Raw genomic sequence first — 24,319 nt, 5'->3', positions numbered from 1 at the left:
GTACAATACGATCAACCACAATCTGTCACATTAGAGAAAGTAACAACCTCCTGTAAGTTTTTTGTGAAAAGTGGCACCAGTCCTAACACAATGCCATAATTTGCCTTTGACTTTTGAAGCTGCATTTTGGGGCACTGTTAGTGTCTGGTAACTCATCTGGTAAGCTGCCAATGTCCAGAGAAAATTGGTGTCTCACAGCAGCCAACAGATAAAAATGGGTCTCTGACTTCATCATGGCATCCCTCTGCATCATCATGGCATCCCTCTGCACATAAACCCAGCATCATCGGCCATTGTCCAGAAGTTCTTACAGTAAGTGCTTGATGCGTCTACCTCGGGTAGCACTTTGTTACATGGATGCACCCCAACTGCACGGTGCACTCCCTGCCTGTGCTGCTGCAGACTAAAAATACACAGAGGGTAATTAGAAATCCCATTTTATTCATGAGAACTGATAATTTTGTTTTCTAGTGCACCTGCCAAATCGAGAGCACCATAAAGATTGACCTTTTCATTGTCGCTGTTGACGATCAGCTGAGTGTATCCATAAGTGGCAGAACACACCACAGGGGCAATGTCTGATGCAGTGGCATTGGAGCTATTGCTATTTGCGGCGATTAGCATGGATATAATAGACACTGTAACCTTCCTAGCAGCCTTGAGCCCAGCATGCTTCTTTCCGTTGCACAACTGAACAACGCCTACTTGCCTATATCGCTGAGTGACTAGTCGGTTTCAGAGAGCGTAAACCAAACACAAATTTTTTTCAGATGTGCACTCGGCAATCCACCAAAATTCTGGATCTTCAGTCCATGGAGGGTTGAATGCACATTTCCAGTTTGTTGAGTAAGCCCTAAGGAAACGTGTATTAGACATTATCACACCTAAACAATACAGGGAGATGTGGCAAAGAGTTCACAAAGATGTGAAACCACTAGAAAATTTTGCAACCTGCACTTATTTCTTTGTCATGAGCAACTTTTAAGACATGTCGTCACCTACATCTCTCCCAGAGTGCGTCCAAAGTGAGGCAATAAAATCTTTCTTGTATGTGTGTAACTGAAAGTAGTTTCTGTTGACTAAGACCCACAGCAGCATCGGAATTATTGATCACTATGGTCAGAAATGGTGCAAAGAGTCACCTTGTCGCCACCCCCCTCACCCCCTCCAGGCACCTATTCCACAGTCCCCACTCACCCTCTGGCCAACTTCATTGCATTGCAGGCTTTAGCTCCATGTGAACTAGAACTACTGCATGCCAAAACCCAATGACTGACTATTACACCATTTTATGCTTACAACTGAAGATCTACAATCAATTTCATTCACACACAACACAATGCTATCAACAGCTGTTGGCGTGTGCAACAGTAATTTTTCAGCATATATTCAAAAAATTTACTGTGTGCCAACGTATCACATGCTCATATCCCTTGTTCAAAATAAATGGATTCGAATGGATCATGAATTCCCCCAGAAATCACATGTCTGTGATAACATTGTGTTAGCAAACAATGCAGTACATCTGAACAGATGTTACTGTAAAGCACACCAAATATATCACAAATCCTTGCTGGTCACATTGTCTCAAAAACGCACAAAATCACAAAAACAACAACAAAGTAGCACAGCCAAGAAGCAGTGACAGGTGTGCAAGACATTCTATGTCAACAACAACAAACCTCGACACAGCTTGTCTGGTTGAGGGCGGACAGTGAGCACAGTACTGCATCAAGCCAAACAGAAGGCAAACAAATGCCTCAGCCCAAAATCAAATGAGATATCTTTTTCAGAGTTTTAGGCAAAATGCAAAAATTCTCCAAGTTTTCCCTGAGTTTTCCAGAACAAAAAAATTTGAGGTTTCCCTGTTTGCTAGGAGACTGGACACCATGCATCTTGTTACAGTCGATAATACTGAAAGTTACCTAAGACAGTGAACACAGTGAGCACTATACAGAGACAGACCAGTCATCAGAAGATGATGAAGGTGAGATGTCATCCACCCAAACAGGTCAGTTATTTTACTTAGGGAAAGAGAAACAAATGAAATGGAGTTACAATCCATGTTGTTCCAATGTGAGGACAATATTATTGTTGTTAAACGGCAACAGCTGTAAAAATTGTCAAAGATAATGTGGACTGTTTTCCACTTTCTGTCAGTGACGAAATGCTGACTGATGTAGTTACATATATGAATGTTTGTATGGATCAATTTTCCAGAGAGAGAGAGAGAGAGAGAGAGAGAGAGAGAGAGAGAGAGAGAGAGAGAGAGATGCCGTAAGAAGACTGATATAGAACTGAAAGTGTTTATTGGCATTTTGTGCTCAACTGGTACAAAAATGTCTCATTTGAATGTGCAGGAAATGTAGGAGGACTGCAATGCTGCTGATATATTTTGATTAGAAGTATAAGGTTTGACAATATTCAAATCTGCTCAGAAAGTTCCAAGTATGACAATCTCACCCCGATTCATACAACATTTGATTCTTTTCTCGCAAAGTATTGATCAAATTATCAGGTTGAAGAAAATGTAATGATCAATGAAATTTTCAAAGCATTTCGAGTTCATTGTAAATTCCATATGTACACGACAAATAAACCAGTAAAAAAAAAGTACAGAATCAGGGTGTACCGTATTTACTCGAATCTAAGCCGCACTTTTTTTTTTCCGGTTTTTGTAATCCAAAAAACCGCCTGCGGCTTAGAATCGAGTGCAAAGCAAGCGGAAGTTCTGAAAAATGTTGGTAGGTGCCGCCACAACTAACTTCTGCCGTCGAATATATGTAGCGCTACAAAGACATGCTTTGTAGGCACAAGGATAAATACTGGCACCAAAACCTCTGCGTCAGTAAATAAATTTAAAAAAAAAGATGGAAGACGAGCTTTTTTTTCTCCGCCCCGAGTTTCGACCACTTCATTTTCATACATTATCCAACGAAGTAAATACAAATTCCGTATTGTTCATCTTTGAATGTAGTAGAATTTCAATGTCTACGAAAATCCGACTGGCAAGACTGTTTGGGATGTTTTTCAATATGGCCAAGTCTACGTTCTGAATTTTTTCCTACCTGTGAGAAGAGATGGTTGCTAATAGTAACCTGATGAAATGTGAATCACAAGCAGTATTCTCTTCACCATTCACCATAAGAATAATACGAATATAAACATTTTGCCATGTGTTCTTCCGTGTTTGTTGCTATCTCATTTAAATCCTGTCTGCCTAATAAACTACGAAACTAGAGTGAGACAACAGCAAACGCGGAAGAATACACTTATCGTGTCATGTTTATATTCGTGTTATTCTTAGCCTAATAGTGATACAGTCAGAAATGAACCACGGCAACTGACTTACATTTTTAAATCTAAGATGACTCTGTGCAGAATTTGATGCACTAAAGAAGCGGCCGCAAAGATTTTCAAACGGAGAAAAATTTTCGCCTAACTCTCGTTCAGAACATGTTCTATCATATGCATCCTATTATTTGGTTCCTGTTGATCATTCTCAAAGAAAGCAGCAGTGTAAGTAACAACAAATAGCAGTCTCTTGACATTGCTTCGCTAATGAGACGATTCGCCTCTTTTTAGTTGTAAGCAGCGGTAGCGCGCACAAAAGCAAGCCATGCCGCGAACGGCAACAGGCCGTAAACACGCACTATCAGAATGCGACAAACAATGCATGACACAGTACAGTGATGCATTTTCAGCTTAGAGTGAAGTAAACACCTATAACAGAGAAAACGGCACTTATCAGATCAAACAAAATAAGCAATCGATTCAAACCAGACGAAGCACGTGAAAAAGGAAGGGTACCCACATAAATACGGACGGAGCGTCTGACGCATAGCAATGGCTACCTGGTAAAGCTTACGACTCGAACGAAACTACTGTAGCTGTATCGTCATTCATTCAACCTAAATTGTGTCTCATATTACAATGGACCAACTTTGTTTCGATTTGGAGGTGCAGCCTAAAACTCTTCTCTCCCCTTGAATTTCGAGTCTCAAATTTCAGGTGCGGCTTAGATTCGGGAAATCTTTTTTTCCTTTGTTTCGAGTCTCATTTTTCAGGTGCGGCTTAGATTCGAGTGTGGCTTAGATTCGGGTAAATACGGTATACTTTATATGATTCAAATTCTTTTACAGAAGTAATGTTGAAAATTACCCACGCAAGCAACCAAATGGTCCATTTAAATTTGGTAACACCGCATCTACTGTCTTTAATTGTTTATCACAAGATACCTTTTACGGATGTAGAAATATAACGGCTCATAATTATTTCACCTTAATTCCATGTTGTTGTGTGGTCTTCAGTCCTGAGACTGGTTTGACGCAGCTTTCCGTGCTACTCTATCCTGTGCAAGCTTCTTCATCTCCCAGTACTTACTGCAACCTGCATCTTTCTGAATCGGCTTAGTGTATTCGTCTCTTGGTCTCCCTCTACGATTTTTACCCTCCACGCTGCCCTCCAATGCTAAACCTGTGATCCCTTGATGCCTCAGAACATGTCCTACCAACCGGTCCCTTCTTCTTGTCAAGTTGTGCCACAAACTCCTCTTCTCCCCAATCCTATTCAATACCTCCTCATTAGTTATGTGATCTACCAATCAATCTTCAGCATTCTTCTGTAGCACCACATTTCGAAAGCTTCTATTCTCTTCTTGTCCAAACTAGTTATCGTCCATGTCTCACTTCCATACATGGCTACACTCCATACAAATACTTTCAGAAACGACTTCCTGACACTTAAATCTATACTCGATATTAAATTTCTCTTCTTTAGAAACGCTTATCTTGCCATTGCCAGTCTACATTTTATATCCTCTCTACTTCGACCATCATCAGTTATTTTGCTCCCCAAATAGCAAAACTCCTGTACTACTTTAAGTGTCTCATTTCCTAATCTAATTCCCTCAGCACCACCCGACTTAATTCCACTACATTCCATTATCCTCATTTTGCTTTTGTTGATGTTCATCTTATATCCTCCTTTCAAGACACTGTCCATTCCGTTCAACCGCTCTTCCAAGTCCTTTGCTGTCTCTGACAGAATTACAATGTCATCGACGGAACCTCAAAGTTTTTATTTCTTCTCTATGGATTTTAATACCTACTCGGAATTTTTCTTTTGTTTCCTTTACTGCTTGCTCAATATACAGATTGAATAACATTGGGGAGAGGCTACAACCCTGTCTCACTCCCTTCCCAACCACTACTTCCCTTTCGTGCTCCTCGACTCTTATAACTGCCATCTGGTTTCTGCACAAATTATAAATAGCCTTTCGCTCCCTGTATTTTACCCCTGCCACCTTCAGAATTTGAAAGAGAGTATTAAAATCCATAGAGAAGAAATAAAAACTTTGAGGTTCCGTCGATGATATTCCAGCTTTCTCTAAGTCTACAAATGCTACAAACGTAGGTTTGCCTTTCCTTAATCTTTCTTCTAAGATAAGTCGTAAGGTCAGTATTGCCTCACGTATTCCAATATTACTACGGAATCCAAACTGATCTTCCCCAAGGTCGGCTTCTATTAGTTTTTCCTTTCATCTGTAAAGAATTCGGGTTAGTATTTTGCAGCTATGGCTTATTAAACTGATAGTTCGGTAATTTTCACATCTGTCAATGCCTGCTTTCTTTGGGATTGGAATTGTTATATTCTTCTTGAAGTCTGAGGGTATTTTGCCTGTCTCATACATCTTGCTCACCAGATGGTAGAGTTTTGTCAGGACTGGCTCTCCTAAGGCCGTCAGTAGTTCTAATGGAATGTTGTCTACTCCGGGGGCCTTGTTTCGACACAGGTCTTTCAGTGCTCTGTCAAACTCTTCACGCAGTATCGTATCTCCCATTTCGTCTTCATCGACATTCTCTTCCATTTCCAGAATATTGTCCTCAAGTACGTCGGTCTTGTATGAACCCTCTATATACTCCTTCCACCTTTCTGCTTTCCCTTCTTTGCGTAGAACTGGGTTTTCATCTGAGCTCTTGATATTCATACAAGTGGTTCTCTTTTCTCCAAAGGTCTCTTTAATTGTTCTGTAGGCAGTATCTATCTTACTCCTAGTGAGATAAGCCTCCACATCTTTACATTTGTCCTCTAGCCATCCCTGCTTAGCCATTTTGCACTTCCTGTCAATCTCATTTTTGAGACATTTGTATTCTTTTTTGCCTGCTTCATTTACTGCATTTTTATATTTCCTCCTTTCATCAATTAAATTCAATATTTCTTTCGTTACCCAAGGATTTCTACTAGCCCTCGTCTTTTTACCTACTTGATCCTCTGCTGTCTTCATTACTTCATCCCTCAGAGCTACCCATTCTTCTTCTACTGTATTTATTTCCCCCATTTGTGAGAATTGTTCCCTTATGCTCTGCCTGAAACTCTGTACAACCTCTGGTTTAGTCAGTTTAACCAGGTCCCATCATCTTAAATTCCCACCTTTTTGCAGTTTCTTCAGTTTTAATCTACAGTTCATAACCAATAGATTGTGGTCAGAGTCCACATCTGCCCCTGGAAATGTCTTACAATTTAAAACCTGGTTCCTAAATCTCTGTCTTACCATTATATAATCTATCTGATAACTTCTAGTATTTCCAGGATTCTTCCAGGATTCTTCCATGTATGCAACCTTCTTTTACGACTCTTGAACCAAGTGTTAGCTATGATTAAGTTATGCTCTGTGCAAAATTCTACCCAATCCATAATCACCTAGTATGTTTCCTTCTCTCCCTTTTCCTACTCTCGAATTCCAGTCACCCATGACAATTAAATTTTCGTCTCCCTTCACTACCTGAATAATTTCTTTTATCTCATCATGCATTTCATAAATTTCTTCATCATCTGCAGAGTCAGTTGGCATACGAACTTTAACTACCGTAGTAGGCATGGGCTTCGTGTCTATCTTGGCCACAATAATGCATCCACTATGCTGTTTGCAGTAGCTTACCCGCACTCTTATTTTTTTATTCATTATTAAACCTACTCCTGCATTACCCATTTGATTTTGTATTTATAACCCTGTATTCACCTGACCAAAAGTCTTGTTCCTCCTGCCACCGAACTTCACTAATTCCCACTATATCTAACTTTAACCTATCCATTTCCCTTTTTAAATTTTGTAACCTACCTGCCTGATTAAGGGATCTGACATTCCACGCTCCGATCCGCAGAACGCCAGTTTTCTTTCTTCTGATAACGACGTCCTCTTGAGTAGTCCCTGCCCGGAGATCCGAATGGTGGACTATTTTACCTCCGGAATATTTCACCCAAGAGGACGCCATCATCATTTAACCATACAGTAAAGCTGCATGCCCTTGGGAAAAATTACAGCTGTAATTTCCCCTCGCTTTCAGCCATTCGCAGTACCAGCACAGCAAGGCCGTTTTGGTTAATGTTACAAGGCCAGATCAGTCAATCATCCAGACTGTTGCCCCTGCAACTACTGAAAAGGCTGCTGCCCCTCTTCAGGAACCACACGTTTGTCTGGCCTCTCAACAGATACCCCTCCGTTGTGGTTGCACCTACGGTACGGCCATCTGTATCGCTTAATTCCATTGGCTGACACATTGTTGAGCAAATTAACAACTTTCGTGGTCCTCTTAGGAAGAATAAAAAAGAAATCCCTTCGTTGGTCCTAGATACTAAAATAAGACCAAAACCCAGTAGCATCTTTGGTTTTCGTTTCATCAAGTGTGTGGTTTCCTATATACCAAAGAATAAAAAGGAAAAGAGCCATGCCTGTGATTAGTACACACTGTGACAATGATCAAAATGATCCTACTACCAGGGGCACACAAAGCCCAAAATCATTACATATTACAATCAGACAAAAGGAGTTGTCGATTTGGTGGATTGTATGAAAGTATATTCTGTGGCTCAAGTAGCATGTAGGTGACAAATTTGAGTTTTTTTTCCAGATTTTAGATGTTACTGAAGAAAATTCAAATGAGATTATTACTAGGAGACCATACCTGAAAACACTGGCCCTGGAGCTAAGATGATCACAAATTGTGCATTGGAGGACAACACAAAATCTGTTTTATCCTCTACAGCAAGTTATAAAATGATTTATGTAGTATGTGCAAAGCTCAGCTACATGACTAAGATTAAGTCACAAAAGTTACATAATAAGAAACACTTTTTTGTTTTGTTTTTATGTAAGTGTCTTAGAAGGCTGGCAATTTTAACTGTCCTAAGATCATTACCAACAATATAGATAAACTGTTTGTTTCGTACTGCAAAAGAACATATTAAATGATAAAATATGAGGGTTTTACTATAAAATAACAAAAAAATGTACTAATTTACACATATTAGGCAAATTTCAGATTTCTTGTTGAGTGTGTGCAAAATGCTTGGCACATGACTGATTACGTAACATTTAAAGATGGGAGTTTTTGTGGGCTAAGGGATCACCAATTCAGTATCGTATGCAAGCATGGAGCAATAAAAATGGCACAAGGGAGACCAAGAGATGAATATAGTAAGCAGGTGCACATGTACACAGGTTGCAGAAGTTATTTGCAGATGGAGAGGGTTGCACAGGATAGAGCAGCATGGAGAGCTGCAGCAAACTGGTCTTCAGATTGAAGTCGATGACAATGAGCCAACAACATCATAGGTATGTGGGAATAAAGAGCAACAAACCTGCAGATGCACCACACAAGGAAGTCAGCATAATGCCTGCAGTATCACAATGTGGTGTCTCTTCATACATTGAGCATGCTGTTGAGACATGGGGTTGTGCAACAAAGAGAGTAAGGATGGGTGTAGCAAAGGGAATTTACATCGCAGCAAGTGAAACCAACCACCTGGCCAAGAAATTGCTCCTTCCAGTCACTGAGAAGGGAAAATAAGTATCTGTGATTCACCTCCAGATTAGGAACTGACCTATGACATTTCCTCCTTTGTCAAACAGACCCCAACAGGGTGTGGTTCATGTGATATATGAATATCATGCTTTGCTTCTGAAGTTTGCTAATGAGGGGGATCCACAATTTGGTCTGCAACTTGCCCTCTATTCTGTTCATAACATAATGTGGCTTATAGGTTCTTTTAATATTTTCCAAGGTCCCATGTGGTGATAACATGACAATTTTAACCACTTCTAACCACTTAGGCCAACAAAAGATGTTCATGAAAACAGAAAATGCAGTTTAGTTAGTTGATACGGGCTGAACATGCTGCTGTGAGCACCCTGGTTTGATGTATGTGCAGATGGGTGCAAAAGTCACCTCTGCAAACTGACATGGCATGATGGCAAATGCGTATCTCCACCTGCTGCAGAGGCCTGCTTATGCTTTGGCATTGCAGCTTGGAAGTACCTGTGAAATCATGGAACAAAGGGCATGGGCAAGAATGTAAATACCTGAACAAATGAAAAATACAAAAGAACCATCATTTGAGTATCTAATGTCAGTACACATCACGATCTACTTCAAGCTGCATATTACGAGCTATCAGTATCACCCGCAATTGTATAGACAAGACACTGCACTTACAATACAGAGGAGTTGTCATGGAACGGTTTACATCATTTAATAGCTTGAATAGATGAGAGCTCTCTTTCAGCAAACACCCCCCCCCCCAAAAAAAAACAAACTGCAAAAGCTGAAGAAGGAAGAAGTCACACAGCAAGTCTACCACAGCAATGAAATTCAGAACTGATGACCACAAAAATGTTTTAACTGTGAAAGTTGGCACACACGTATATCAACCAGGTGACATCGTCCATGGAGTGGAACACATCATAACCAAACTTAACCCACACACACCAAGTAACACTCCACTATAGTGGGTGCTGGGGAGCAATGTTCTTCAGGCCGGATGGAACAGCAGAGATTTAAAATTCAATTTTGAGTTGTAAGATTTATGTACTAGGAAATTTTAATTGTTAATGAGGGAGCATTGATGACCACAGCTCAGCATCCTGTGGTAGGCAACTTCTTCCATTCACCTCCACTTGTAGCAGCAGACGACATGCTGCGTTGACCGAAAACTATCGACCAGTGAAGCTCCTGCCGGTCCAGGTACCACCATGTCACTTCCACCAGAGGTAGACTTTAAACGGCCATGCTTTTCAGTGGACAAGCATGTCGAGCCGTCGCTCGGCCATCTCCGCTCCCACTTCCAAGGCAATATCTCCTGGCGCACTCAGCAGCTTCTCCAGCACATTGCCACGTGGCTCACTTTGTTAGCTGCCGCACCTCGCCAGAGTTTGCCTTAGCAGCAGGATTTTGCAGCCATGTCTAGTTCCCGTGTTTTCTTCACGGTCTGATTAGCAAGAGGACTGCAACTGTGTCTTCCGCACCGCCTTCCCAAGCCGAATTTCCTCAAGGCACTTTTGTTAACTTCGGTTACATAAAGTCTGACACTGGACACTACTTCAGTGCGGTGAAGGTCAGTGAGCACCAGAAGTACCAGGCAGGTTTACAACTATTTCAATCCTGACCGTTTTGGCAACACTTCACTACCAATCATGCCACTGAAGTAGGCCACTGAAATGAATTTTCTCCCTGATCCTGCTGGCCCCCTTGACCGCCAGCCGAGTCCGTCTCACTCAAACTTACCCCCCTTTTTCCATGAATACACAAGACTTACACATGGACATCATTCCAGTGAAACCCTGTGTCAATGTCCCCCTTCTCGACGCTTGTTTACTTGCACCGTCAGACGACTTTGAACGGAAATAGTGCAAACTGTATAACAGTTAGCCCCTTTCCAGGGACTCCGCCATGAGTGCCAACACACCTTTATTACATTTTGTTGCAGAATAAATATCTCACAAATCAGCTCACGTACCTCTTCCAGTATACCTCATTTATTGTTGCCCTTACTAACTGGTGTGTGTCTATAAACACATTTGCCCTCTGAGCACAGAAGGGAACCTTTCAATCTGTTCCTTCACTGATGACCACCTCTAAACCAAAGCACCAAGTCTCATTATCAAAACATGGTTGTTTTCCTTTTTATTACTCCAATTCACAGTTGTGAAGACATTTTTTGTTAGGTCAACTGGACACAGCTCTCTCATAGACACTAACTGCTTGCCTTCCCCACAACACAGAACTCCCCCCACCCTCTGTGTGCACCACCACTCCCCTCCCACACCCCTCCACACGTGCCATCCCTCTGTGCACACTACCACGGCCCCCTGCAGCCTGGCCTGCAGCTGAAAGCACCACTCCCCACCCATCCTCAATGCGTACTAATCAGGTGGTACACACTATAACATGTTACAGTTCCGTGCACTCTATTAAGTCACAGTTTAACCAAGCAGTGTACTGGACTTTCTTTACGCAGCAGAGATGCTTGGGCCACACCATGCGCATCCCACTTACCCCATTCTTCACAATATTGTCTGCCAGCACCACCGTGTATACGACAACATGCTGCCCGCTGTGTTAAGTCACAAAGTCGCTGCCAGACATTCCCACTCCAGCAGCGGTCACACGTGACAACCAACAGCTTCCTGTTACATGCCCCCCTCCCATACGCTAGCACTACAGAGGTGTCAGATCTTCAGAAAACTGTTCACACTACAGAACCACTTGTCTCAGCTGAACAAAGGGGCAATATGACCAGCGCAAGCCAACTCCGCAGACCCTCTCCCCAGATAGACCGCTGCCCACTTGCCCCCCTTCAACCTGCGAGACCCACACCTGTGGTTTGTTTCTACTGAAGCAGTTTTCATAGGATGCTCTATCAAGAGCAGTGCAACAAAAATTGAGACGGTTGTCAGCACATCACATCTAGCTTCCCACCTTCGGAGCTGCAACTGGCATGTAATTTGTTATCACCTGAGCAGTGTGGTGACATGCGCACATCCCTGTTGCTGGATCACATCCGAGCCCTTGCTGAACCTCACATCCTCCCGAAGGCTGCTCTCAAATTGCTGGTTTATCCACCTTCCCGCCTCCATACAGGCTGCCCTGGTATCGCATGCCCATGTACCATTAGGCAAATCCTATGGTCTTGGCCAATAAGCTGTTCAAAACCCTGAACTCCTTGTGACCATGACCGTGGCTGCAACATGGAATGCTGGCTATCACCCCGAGGCTCTGGCTGGCAGTTACCAGCATGACAGCTGTTCACCTACCCCTCCCGCCCAACCCCTAGCCCGCAGGCGTGCTACTTTCCTCTGAAGGCCTTCCACCCAACGTGCAAGCCCTGACCTCTAAGATACTGAAGTGCCTAAGTCGTCCAAATGAGAGCACTTACCACCAGCGTCGCACAACTATAACTCACACACCCACTGCTAGCTGCTGAGCACCCTGAACAGCACAGCTCTAACCGCCCCTCTGATAACCATCACAAACTAGGCGTAGCTTGCTGGTATCACCAGAGGTTTGGTGAGAATGCCGCCAACTGCAGAACTCTGTGCTCCTGGTCCCTATCAGCCATCTGCAGTACGCACACGCAGTTGCTGTACCATTTCACAGTGCCTATTCACAAGGGATTTGAATGACACTACTTCCTCTGTCTAGTACCTCATCAACATCGAGTAGCACAAACTACTAAATCCTGCCCCCCCCCCCCCCCCCTTCCTCCTCCTCCACATCACCATCGCCAACAACTCAGCCGCTCACTCAATTAAGGCCTTCAGTTCAAACTCATGTGGACCTTCACAGACACCAGAGATTACTGACCCCATTCCGGGCACCGACTTCCAAGGTCATTACCATCTACTGGCCAACATAGCGAAGCATCATTTAGTCAATAGCACCTGTGACAGGTCCATCCACTACAGCTCACATTCCACCACGTGTTTCAACATGAAACAGCTTGTGATTTCTAGCCCATATGCTCAGTTCCTTGCAGAATTCCCCATCCTCATCCAGCCACCCACTGGCCCTGTAATATTCAGCACGACACCGTGCATTACATCGCCAGTACCCGTTGCCCCCAGTTTACCTTGATTAAGAGGTTGTAACCTATTAATTTTTGTTGTTGTAGTAGTTGGCTTTTAGAAATAAATCTCACACAAACCAGCTCATGCACCTCTTTCAGTATTTGTTGTCCTCACTAACTGGCATGTCTCTATAAACATGTTTGCCCTTTCCGGCATAAAAAGGAACACTTTAAATGTGTTCCTCCAATCCTCAGTCCAAACGGTGACCACAAAACCTTTCATAGCCTTATCTTTCTCCTTAAAGATAATAGGCTATTTTTCTATGTTAAAAATATGGTTTAGTGTATTGTTATTCTGAAGTATTATAAAAAGTTCTTCAAAAACAATTAAGAGTTTATATGAAATAAAAAACATGAAAACTGCATTGGATGGCTACTGGGATCTGAGTACTGTGACACAGCAATGAGCTGCAGAACTGTCTTAACACTGAGGGAATCTGGAACAGGATTATATGCTCGACCCACGCTGAAAGTTTTCAACAGCAAATTGTGAAATTCTGCACAATTAAAAAAAAGCGGAAACTTTTCATTCAGAATATAATTCTGATTGTTAATCTCTGTGGTTGTTGCTAGATCTACTACTGCTTTCCAGATACCTCTTTCCTCAATTTTAAAATTTTCGGATCGTGTGACTTTCGTGGAGAACTGCAGAGAATCATCTAGTTTCCCTTCAACATCTTTACACATTTGCAGTTTTCCTATTCCTCCAGTATCATTATTTTACACCACCAAAAAATTAGGTCTATAAAACATCCAGCTGCAACAGCAGAACCTTAAAGTATCTGTTGTTCTACAGTATACTTAACTGCTGCTGAAACACTGATTTAGAAGTGCTTAAGAAGGATCAATTTTCATTTTATGGCCATCTTATACTTCCTTGTGCGTTCCAAGCTAATGTTTAATTTTTCTCTCCGTCAAAATCTTACAGCTTTAAAACACTCTCAATGGAGAAACTTGGAAGTGGCAAATTATTGTGTTCAGTAACTTGTTTCAGAGGAATAATGTTGTTGTTGTTGTTGTCGTCATCGTCTTCTTCAGTCCTGAGACTGGTTTAATGAAGCTCTCCATGCTACTCTATCCTGTGCAAGCTTCTTTATTTCTGAGTGACTACTGCAACCTATATCCTTCTGTATCTGCTTAGTGTATTCATCTCTTGGTCTCCGTCTACGATTTTTAACCTCCACACTGCCCTCCAACACTAAATTCATGAACTCTTGATGCCTCAGAACATGTCCTACCAACCGGTCCCTTCTTCTTGTCAAGATGTGCCACAAACTCCTCTTCTCTCCAATTCTATTCAATACCTCCTCATTAGTTATGTGATCTACCCATCTAATCTTCAGCATTCTTCTGTAGCACCACATTTCAAAAGCTTCTATTCTCTTCTTGTCCAAAATATTTATCGTCCATGTTTCACTTCTATACATGGCTACACTCCATACAAATACTTTCAGAAACGACTTCCTGACACTTAAATCTATACTCGATGTTAACAAATTTCTCTTCTTCAGAAACGCTTTCCTTGCCACCATTGCCCGTCTACATTTTATATCCTCTCTACTTCGACCATCATCAGTTATTTTGCTCCCCAAATAGCAAAACTTCTTTACTACTTTAAGTGTCTCATTTCCTAATCTAATTCCCTCAGCATCGCCAGAGTTAAGTCTACTACATTGCATTATCCTCGTTTTGCTTTTGTTGATGTTCATCTTATATCCTACTTTCAAGACATTGTCCATTCCGCTCAACTGCTCTTCCAAGTCCTTTGCTGTCTCTGACAGAATTACAATGTCATCGGCGAACCTCAAAGTTTTTATTTCTTCTCCATGGATTTTAATACCTACTCCACATTTTTCTTTTGTTTCCTTTACTGCTTGCTCAATATACAGATTGAATAACATCGGAGAGACGCTACAACCCTGTCTCACTCCCTTCCCGACCACTGCTTCCCTTTCGTGCCCCTAGACTCTTATAACTGCCATCTGCTTTCTGTACAAATTGTAAATAGCCTTTCGCTCCCTGCATTTTACCCCTGCCACCTTTAGAATTTGAAAGAGAGTATTCCAGTCAACATTGTCGAAAGCTTTCTCCAAGTCTACGAATGCTAGGAACATAGGTTTGCCTTTCCTTAATCTATCTTTGAAGATAAGTCGTAGGGTCAGTGTTCCAATACTTCTATGGAATCCAAACTTATCTTCCCCTAGGTCGGCTTCTACCAGTTTTTCCATTCATCTGTAAAGAGTTCGCATTAATATTTTGCAGCTGTGACTTATTAAACTAGTAGTTCAGTAATTTTCACATCTGTCAACACCTGCTTTCTTTGGGATTGGAATTATTAGAAAATTGTTAAATAGTTCTTCAGATTCTTCAGAATAAAAGCTACCCCTGGCAGGAAATACTGTTTCTTAATATTATCCTTTCGATTCATTTCTATAGCTTCAGGTGTAAGACAAAGCTAATAAAAATAGATATTAAAATGTCATATGATATAGAATTTCACGCTCTTAAATAACTGTAGTACAAATAAAGCAAACTTAAGAAGACAGTAGGACTAAGGAAAGAGAATGTTGGGCGGGGGGTAGGGGGGGGAGGCAGGGGGGACTTGCTCCAAATTAGGGTTAATCTTGTGAACACTGCATTAGAAATCTATTATGCTGCAAGTGACAACGTGTGATCATGAAGTGTTTACTTACATCAAAATTATCCTAATGGAAATAAACACACAGTGATCGCTACCTCATTTGGATCTCTACAAGTGAGTTTGCAACCACACTTTATGCTTACTCTCACATTCTTTGCAACACTCAAATTTTTCAAGATTTTTTATAGATGTATTAGAACAACATGGCACTACACACCACTTGCAACCCATTTTGCGAAACAAATTCCGAAACAAGATATCACTGTGAATGAGCTTTAAAGCAGTAGGAACAGTATGCCAGCCAGTGACAGCGTAGGTCTCAAATGGAGAATTTCAGCAGATTTTTAAATTATTTGAATTTCATTTCCTTTTTTTTAAATATAAACTTGCATGAAGAAAAAAACATGTTATGAGCATAAAATGACATAAATAGCTATTAAAGACAATTTCCAGAAAACAGTCACACAACTTACTACTTTGAGCAAGTTGCTGCTCTATTAACTCCATCTCAAAATTCTTTCTTGGCACTGAAAGCAGTCTATAAAACAACTGATCCACAAAGTCAAGCTATTAATACAGGTTCCAACTCACCAGTATCCTGATACACCAGCAAGCTCTCTTCTTGTGCTACACTTTGTTCTCCTTCAGCTGCATTTTCCCCTACAATCTGGTCCATTAGCAGGTCAAGCCTCCCACGAAGCCTGCTAAGAGGCGCAAGAACATTTAGGCGTGCTTCCACAAGACCCAATACAGGTGAGAGTGTATCACTTAGGTCTGGATTTGCCAAAAGCTGACTGGCATGAGCAGACACCACTGCTTTTAACCATTTTGCTGCCAACTGGCTCCTGTTTATGCAAAAATGAATCACAATATGGCAATTAATCATTGCTGGCAGTATTCCATACTGGTATGTGCTACTTATGTTATGCTCCTCAAAATATTGAATAAATCTGTACCATGAATACAAATTTACATTAAAAAAAGGAATTTATACAAAAATTTTAACAACCTTTTGAAACTAAACACAGTAATGCCTGTTAACTAGTTGGTGGTTCCCTAATCAGTAAAATCTAGGATTCAGATATTTTTTCCTCAGTTTCCAGATAAAAAATTAACAAATGGAACTTGAGAAAGCTTCATTGCTTCTTATTCACCTAGGAGACCCATACAAAAACCGAACAGATCAACCGAACACTATTGTAACCAACATTTTTTGACAAAGATGAGTTATAGTTTAAATTACGTAGCAGCTTACAGCCTGCACCTGCTGGTTAAATTGTTTCCATCTCATTATTTTTGCTACCACTGTGAAGTCCCAAATTCTTTGTTGTTGCAAACAGGATTAAGTGAAGGCATCACAAGTGACACATTGAATGTTGTAACAAATGGTGTGGAAAGAAACTTCTATACAGGAAGAAACTTCTATACAGGAAGAAACTTCTATACAGGAAGAAACTTCTATACAGGAAGAAACTTCTATACAGGAAGAAACTTCTATACAGGAAGAAACTTCTATACAGGAAGAAACTTCTATACAGGAAGAAACTTCTATACAGGAAGAAACTTCTATACAGGAAGAAACTTCTATACAGGAAGAAACTTCTATACAGGAAGAAACTTCTATACAGGAAGTAAACAAGTTAACACTTTTAAGTGGGAGGACAATGAACTCTAGGCACTGTCTGATGGCAGATGACCTTGTTTACTGAGGAGGAATGGTCCTGTTCTTGAGAAACTGCCAACTAACAGGATAAGTGGAATAGCATTGGAACTGAAGCTCTTAATGAGAAGAAAGAAAAGTTTCTCATAACTCGTGTATAAAAAGTTGTATATGTTAAATACTTGCAAGGTTCTAGAACATAAGTGTAAAATTTAATTGAAACTGCAATGTTTTGAACATAATTTGTATTTTCCATATGACTTTTATTCACATGTAAGCCTAAATACTGAACTTTTGTGGTAGATGTTACAAATACTAGGAATGGAGTTTTGTTTTTTTCCAGGAAATTATTCGCCACTGTGAGTTTTTATGTGGAGATTTCTCATCAAATAATAACAAGCAACTATCAGAGATTTCAAACACCAGATAATGATAAGCAGACAATGTTTGGCTTCTCAACGAGCAGAGATGGTTAATGTGACAAGATGAACAACAGGAGACCTTGGTTCATTTATACTCATATTAATTGTCTTTAGACACTGGTAATGTACGCATTTGTCAAATGACACTATGTAGTGTTTTGCATAATACACCTTGCACAGTGCAAATTTTGATCAACAAATTAAAGAGAAATTCATCCCTCAAAGACAAAAGAGAAAGCATTCCAACAAACCTCACAGAATCCCAGATCATGACGTACTTATGAGGAAACACACTGAATTGTTCCCACAGCAACACAGCCGCCACTTAGGCATGAAAGTATTTTAAGTTCAGATATGAATGCATGCAAAATGTATGTCGTTTGCAAGAAACACCCTGAACTAAATATCAACAAAGGTACATACAGATATATTTTCAGAGGTGGTTTTAAATTAAAATTTTGTGTTCCAAGGCCGAATGCATGTTCATATTGTGAGGAACTTTTTACGCAGATGGTTAATGTATAATTAAGAAAGCTGAAATGGAAGGCACAATGCAAGTGCTGAAGCAGCATACAAAATTACATTGTGTGTCAATCTATTCAGCGAGTACTATTTTATTCACAGTTTACTAATTATTCTCATTCTGCAGTATTTCATCCACGACAATACTCTTGTTACAACCTGGCAACACACAATAACACATCTTTTGTCAAATCAGCCCATGATATGCGAACTACAATGAACAGTAGTGAAATCTATTATAATTTTCTGTCAAATTATCTTACTGCAAATAAGCTACTCGTAAACAAAGAGGACAATGACAATGCAGCTTATGCTTAGCTATAGTCAGAACATAAATAGAACTCTATCCACACCTCCACTGGCTCTTAGCTACACAAACACAATTTTTTGGGCATAATTACTGACAAACACCTGCCAAGAAAAGAGAATCAGTACAAATTTGTATCTACTGAAAAGGGTCTCAGCCTTCCTGGAGCATGATAGCTTGAAACTAATAGACTTGGGAGTGATACATCCACATCTTCAGTATGGTATTGAGATATGGGGTAGGGCACCAGCTGTCTATACAAGACAGGCTCTTCAGACTACAAAAAAAGGCAGTAAGAGTGGTAGCCAAGGTAAATAGGAAAGAGTCTTGTACAGAAATCTTACCATCCACTCTGTGTACATATGCAGGCAATAAAGTTTGTGAAACAAAATCCAGAATATAATGTTACAAACTGTAATGTACACAGGTACAGTACTGGGGGAAGGAACGTTTTCACAGAATTGTAAGGGGGGGGGGATGCTGCAGACTGTAGTCCACATACAATAGGAACCATCTTTTACAGACTTCCCTCTGACCTCAAGACAGCTAATTTAAACATTTTAAAGAATAAACTTGAGCATTTATTAATAGAGAAAAGCTGTTATTCAGTAGAAGATTTCAAGTTGTCTCCCTTCGTAAAACACTATATACAGCCCAAGTTTGTTTTAGTAACACAAAAATAATTTCTGATGCACACACACTATATCAATGTACGCATTTATATTTCAAGTCTTAAATCTCTCTGTAAAACAGTATATATAGCATAACTTTGTTTTTTGCAACCAAAAAATTATAATTTCTGACCTTCACTATTTATATCAATGTGTGCACTAACTTATGTTAAATAAACATTGTTACATCATCTATAAACTATGACAATGCCCGAAAACTGGTTGTTATATGGATAGCAGACAGACAAATAAATGCACCAACAAATAAGCTCTTTCTTGCCCTGAAATAAGAAATATCCTTCTGACCCATCCCACAGTGGTATTCCAACTCTCATCCAATCTACACAATATCCTTTCCTGTCCCCTGCTCCCAATACCTTGCCTAGTGGTTCGTATCTCTGCAATAGACCCAAATTCAAGACCTGACCCATACATCCTCCCACCGCCACCTACTCCTGTCATGTCACTGAAATCATGTAACTCATTTGCGAAGGCAACCATATATCTACAAATTACACACGGGCATAATTATGAACAAGCTGTCTGCGTGAATAGCCACCACCAAACTGAGGCCAACAGAGAGTTGGACCATCTAGTTGCTGAACATGCCGCCCAATACGGCCTGTGTCATCCGAGTTCTTTCCACTAACACCAGTTTTTCTGAACTGCACAGGAGGTAACTCTTCCTACAACATATCATTCATTCCCATAACCTCCCTGGCTTCAACCTTCACTAGTCTGTCCTCCACATGCCTATCCTCTCCCTCCTCCCAATACAGTAAACATACGCCTTCTATCCTGCTAATACATCTGTCTGCTAATACATCTGTCAGCTATTTCTTCTTCTCTATTTCTCCTCTCCTGCCTCTCCCCCCCCCCCCCCCCCCCCTCCAGCACAGCCAGCCAATCCTGTCCCCATCATTTCCCTGTAAACCGGCACAAGCAGCACAAACACCTTCCCCTACACCTCTACCCTGCTATCCCTCCCCTTCACTGCTGCTTGCCACTTCCTTACACCAATCTCACCCCCCCCCCCCTCCCAAGCATATTGCTGCTCACATCATACACAGTCAGTCAGGCTCTAATTCCCGGAAGCAGTAACAATAGGTGAGTGAGTTTTTTTTTTTTTTGTTGTTGTTGTTGTTGTTGTTGTTGTTGTTGTTGTGAGAAGGATCTCATTGGAAAACTTGAATATTTCTAGCATTGGTTTTGTTGTGCCTGTCTACATTGCCAGAACTACAGACAAATGCACAAAGCTATTGACACCGAGCACTTACACATGTGGTCTTCCATGAAGAAGTGTTGCCAGCTCTTTCACTAAGGGTGCAACTGCTTGCAGCGGAGCCTCTGCACAGTGTTGTTAATAATTTTGTCCTTCATTCCTGAACAGAGCACTATGCAACATTTTCTTGTCTTTGCTGTGCAGGCCCTGTTCACAATAAGAACTGAATCAATCACCGCAATTATGTTGTTGCTAAAGGCATGAAAGTTTTTGCCTTATCTTCAAATATTACACCTCATTTAATGCATTTTATTCAAACAGTTATGTAACACTGATTACTAATTTCTAAAATCAAATCCCTGCAAAAGATAGGACGAATATCTGTAGTTACGCCACAATGAGTTCATTCTTTGTAAAACAAGCCCACAAACATAATCTTAGGCAACAATGCTACATAATGTATATATTTAAATTAAAAAAACATCCTTACTGCTGCACGTGAATACGAAGCTGTGTGATACATCATGTCTTTGAATCTTTAAAAGTATTACTCAAGTGCAGATCATGTCCACAATCAATGGACAATTTAGTTATACTTCTAAAACTTTATACCGAATATAACATGAAACTCATGGAGCAGAGCATTTAACTTCTTAACTTTGGAATTTTGTTCTGCATTCTTCTAGATAATACATAATAATGAAACAGTGCTGGGCAATACCTGGACAAGCAGATGAGCTAAGCTATCACCACGAGGAGCTGTCCTTGTTTTGTTCTGGTTCTTTCAGTTGTAAGTTCTCTAGTCTCTCCTCCATTGGCACTTCAGACTGAACTCTACGGCTCCTTTTTGCTGGTGTTGTTGCAGGTGCCTGCATGTACTGAACATTTCCTTCTGTTTCTGGAATTTTCACCTAAACAAAAGACATCCTTCATCAAAGATCATAGCAAATATATCAACATCCTTTAAATTCAGGCTCTTACAGAGGAATGCTATACAAAGAATGATGACCATGTACAAGTTTCGAAACAAAGTATTTCAAGGCAGAACTGAGCACAATTAAATTGTTCTTTGAAGCCTCTTCATAATGTCATTAATTAATTTTGTCTTCATTCCTGAAAGGAGCGCTATGCAACATTTCTTGTCTTTGTTGTGTAGGACCTGTTTACAGTAAGATCTGAATCCACATGCTACAGAGCTACAGCATGAACCAAAAACATCCACAAAACTGCGAGGAGGCAAATGCTCATCTATACAACATTTTCTAAAGCTCCAGCCTAATAAGACTGCTTTCCATTAGGCAAAACTCAAGTGTACGCGTGGTTTGCTCGATTTAAAAACGGCAATATGACGATTGATGACAAACCTCGTTCCGAATGTATTCCATCAGCAATAATACTCATGGTGGTGATGTATTCTAGTTTATCTATTTGAACAGAACATACAACCCATCTATTAAAAAAAATAAAGTAAAAAAGCACATCACGAAAACTATATCAAGTTTGCATTTGACTTATATGTTGCAAAAAATGTAACAACATAACAAATAGAAACATTCATTTCTATCCCTGTTATCTCTGAGCCACATCAAGACATTAACATATTGAGCTCCTACACATAAGACAGTAAAAATGGGATTTGTTAATGTTCAACAAATAATAGACCCCCAATTTTGTCACTCAAAATGACCACAACTAGAAAACTACAGAAATTTGGAGTTCACACAGAGGTTCTACAGCAATCATTCTTCCTATCCATGATTCAAAAATGGAACAGTGAAGAAGGGAAACATGGTGGTACCTAAAGTACCTTCACATATGTCAGACAGTGGCTTACATAGAATATACGTTGATGTAGATATGATTTGTTTACACATGTACCTTCAATGACGATTCCTCCTTTGTAACAGCTGGTTGTCGAGGGTCTTTCCTAACTAGGCATAGGACCTTCTCATAACAATTTGGAACCTAGAAGAGTGCAAGTATCATTAAAACTTCCATCAAAGTGTCATAGCACATTGCACCAGTTTATATCATATTCCTTTGACTAACACTGCTATTAACTTTTTCTTCTATTTTCATTTTATTGATATTTATCATTTATTTCAAAATACTTACTATTTTTTCAAATGTAAGGAATACCATATTTCCATGTGCAATAAGTATTGTACTTTCATCACACAAATGAGCACCAATTATTGGTATTGGTGTTACGGTTTCCTTATTTTGTCCAGTATCCGAGGCTATTTGTACAGTAACTTTTGGTTTCAGAGGTTTCTGACATTTTCTGTAAACAAAATTTACAATGTCATTCAGGATACAACAAAATGAATCCCAAAATCTCAAATATTAAGAAATTATTACCAAGAAAAGTGAAAAATCTTATACAATAATAAACAGCAATTACAAACTTTTGTGTTCAAAATGACACAAATTCAATGAAAAGCCTGCTGCCTTGTAGGTGGGGGTTGTTGGGGGGGGGGGGGGGGGGGCGTTAAAAGGCTAAACTAGACCAATCCTGACATGAAATCCATTCTCGCATTTGGCCTAGGATGCCAGCCAGGAAGTTTGAACACATCACTTTCAAAAGCAAAATAAGCCACCTCAGATCATTTAATTCCAGGCCAGATAATGGTAACCACCGATGACAGCAGGTATGAAGGTGTAAAGCTTAATGGTAAGAGAGGTCTCGTGATGGTGCAAAAAACCACAAGGAAGACACCAACCACATATAGGGACAATAAATATAAAAACAATGACTTAAAAATGTGAAGAGTCAGTAGATCTAATGGAGAGAAGGAAGACATTAATCCTTGGGCTGGATGAAACAAATTGGAGATGGGCTAGCTGACAGTGAGTACATCAATGAGAATATCAAACACAATGGTTCGCTTAGGGAAGTAGTAGTTAACTCTGGTGCACGTATATGCACCCCATTATGGCTCAACAAAGGATGGTATAAACAGTTACCTGGGAAATCTTTAAGATATATCATTAAGGAGAAAGTTGGGAACTTTTTGTATCGCCTTTGGTTCTGGCAGATTGCTTGTGCTTACACAGTGAACAGCTACTTCCCTGGGTGAATTATTATGTTTATGAATGATTAATGGAAAATCTCATATAAAGATGTGAAACAAATACTAACAAAGAGATAGAGGGGCTGGCCAGTACTTACATCAGCTCAGTACAGCCGACAGATACATAAAAACAGAACAGAAAATTTTTATCCTAGCTTTCGGAACTTTGTTGCTTCGTCAGGGAGGAGAAAGGGGAAAAAAGGGGAAGAAGGGAAAGTGGATTCAGCTACTTACAATCCAGGTTATGAAGCAACAGGGGAAAGATAAACAGAAAGGGTAGCAAAGATGGAGGCATGGGTGTCAGAGGGAAGCCAAAGATATTCTACTGTAAGTACTGTGCCAGCTTCAAACCAAAGAGGATGCATACAGAAGTATAGAGGTATATAGTATAAAGATAAACACAACTATGTAGGATGAAAAGATGCGTGAATGGCTAAAGAGGAAAGGGAAAGAGAAGACTGAAGAGTAAATGGGAGTGAGGTTGGTTAATGTAGGTTCAGTCCAGGGGGATGGCGGGATGAAAGGATGCGTTGGAGTGCAAGTTCCCATCTCTGCAGTTCTGAGGGACTGGCGTTGGGTGGGAGAAGCCAAATGGCACATACGGTGTAGCAGGTTCCTAGGTCCCTAGAATTATGCTGGAGGGCATTCTCTGCTACTGGATATTGGACATCTCCTAGGCGGACAGTTCATCTGTGCCTGTTCATGCACTCAGCCAGTTTAGTTGTCATCATACCAATGTAAAAGGCTGTAGAGTGCAGGCATGTCAGCTGATAAATGACGTGTTGTTTCACAAGTGGCCCTGCCTTTAATTTTGTATGTTTTAACAGTAGCGAGGCTGGAGTAGGTGGTTGTGGGGGGATGCATGGGGCAGGTTTTGCAGCAGGATTGGTTACAGGG

General features: G+C 40.5%; 1 protein-coding gene across 1 annotated transcript in view; it reads right to left on the bottom strand.

Moving 5' to 3' along the window:
• The window catches only part of LOC126191220 (WD repeat-containing protein 43), a 94,126-nt gene that overhangs the window by 8,943 nt on the left and 60,864 nt on the right, over positions 1-24,319 (bottom strand). The window contains 6 exon segments of the mRNA XM_049932022.1: positions 16,136-16,389; positions 20,404-20,555; positions 21,070-21,118; positions 21,120-21,259; positions 22,227-22,313; positions 22,464-22,632. Of these exon segments, the coding sequence (XP_049787979.1) occupies positions 16,136-16,389; positions 20,404-20,555; positions 21,070-21,118; positions 21,120-21,259; positions 22,227-22,313; positions 22,464-22,632 (851 nt within the window).

Source organism: Schistocerca cancellata, chromosome 6 (assembly GCF_023864275.1).
Source record: "Schistocerca cancellata isolate TAMUIC-IGC-003103 chromosome 6, iqSchCanc2.1, whole genome shotgun sequence".
Classification (NCBI taxonomy): Eukaryota; Metazoa; Arthropoda; class Insecta; order Orthoptera; family Acrididae; genus Schistocerca; species Schistocerca cancellata.
Note: the sequence above shows the minus strand (reverse complement) of the source record. Positions and strands in the feature narration are given on the sequence as shown.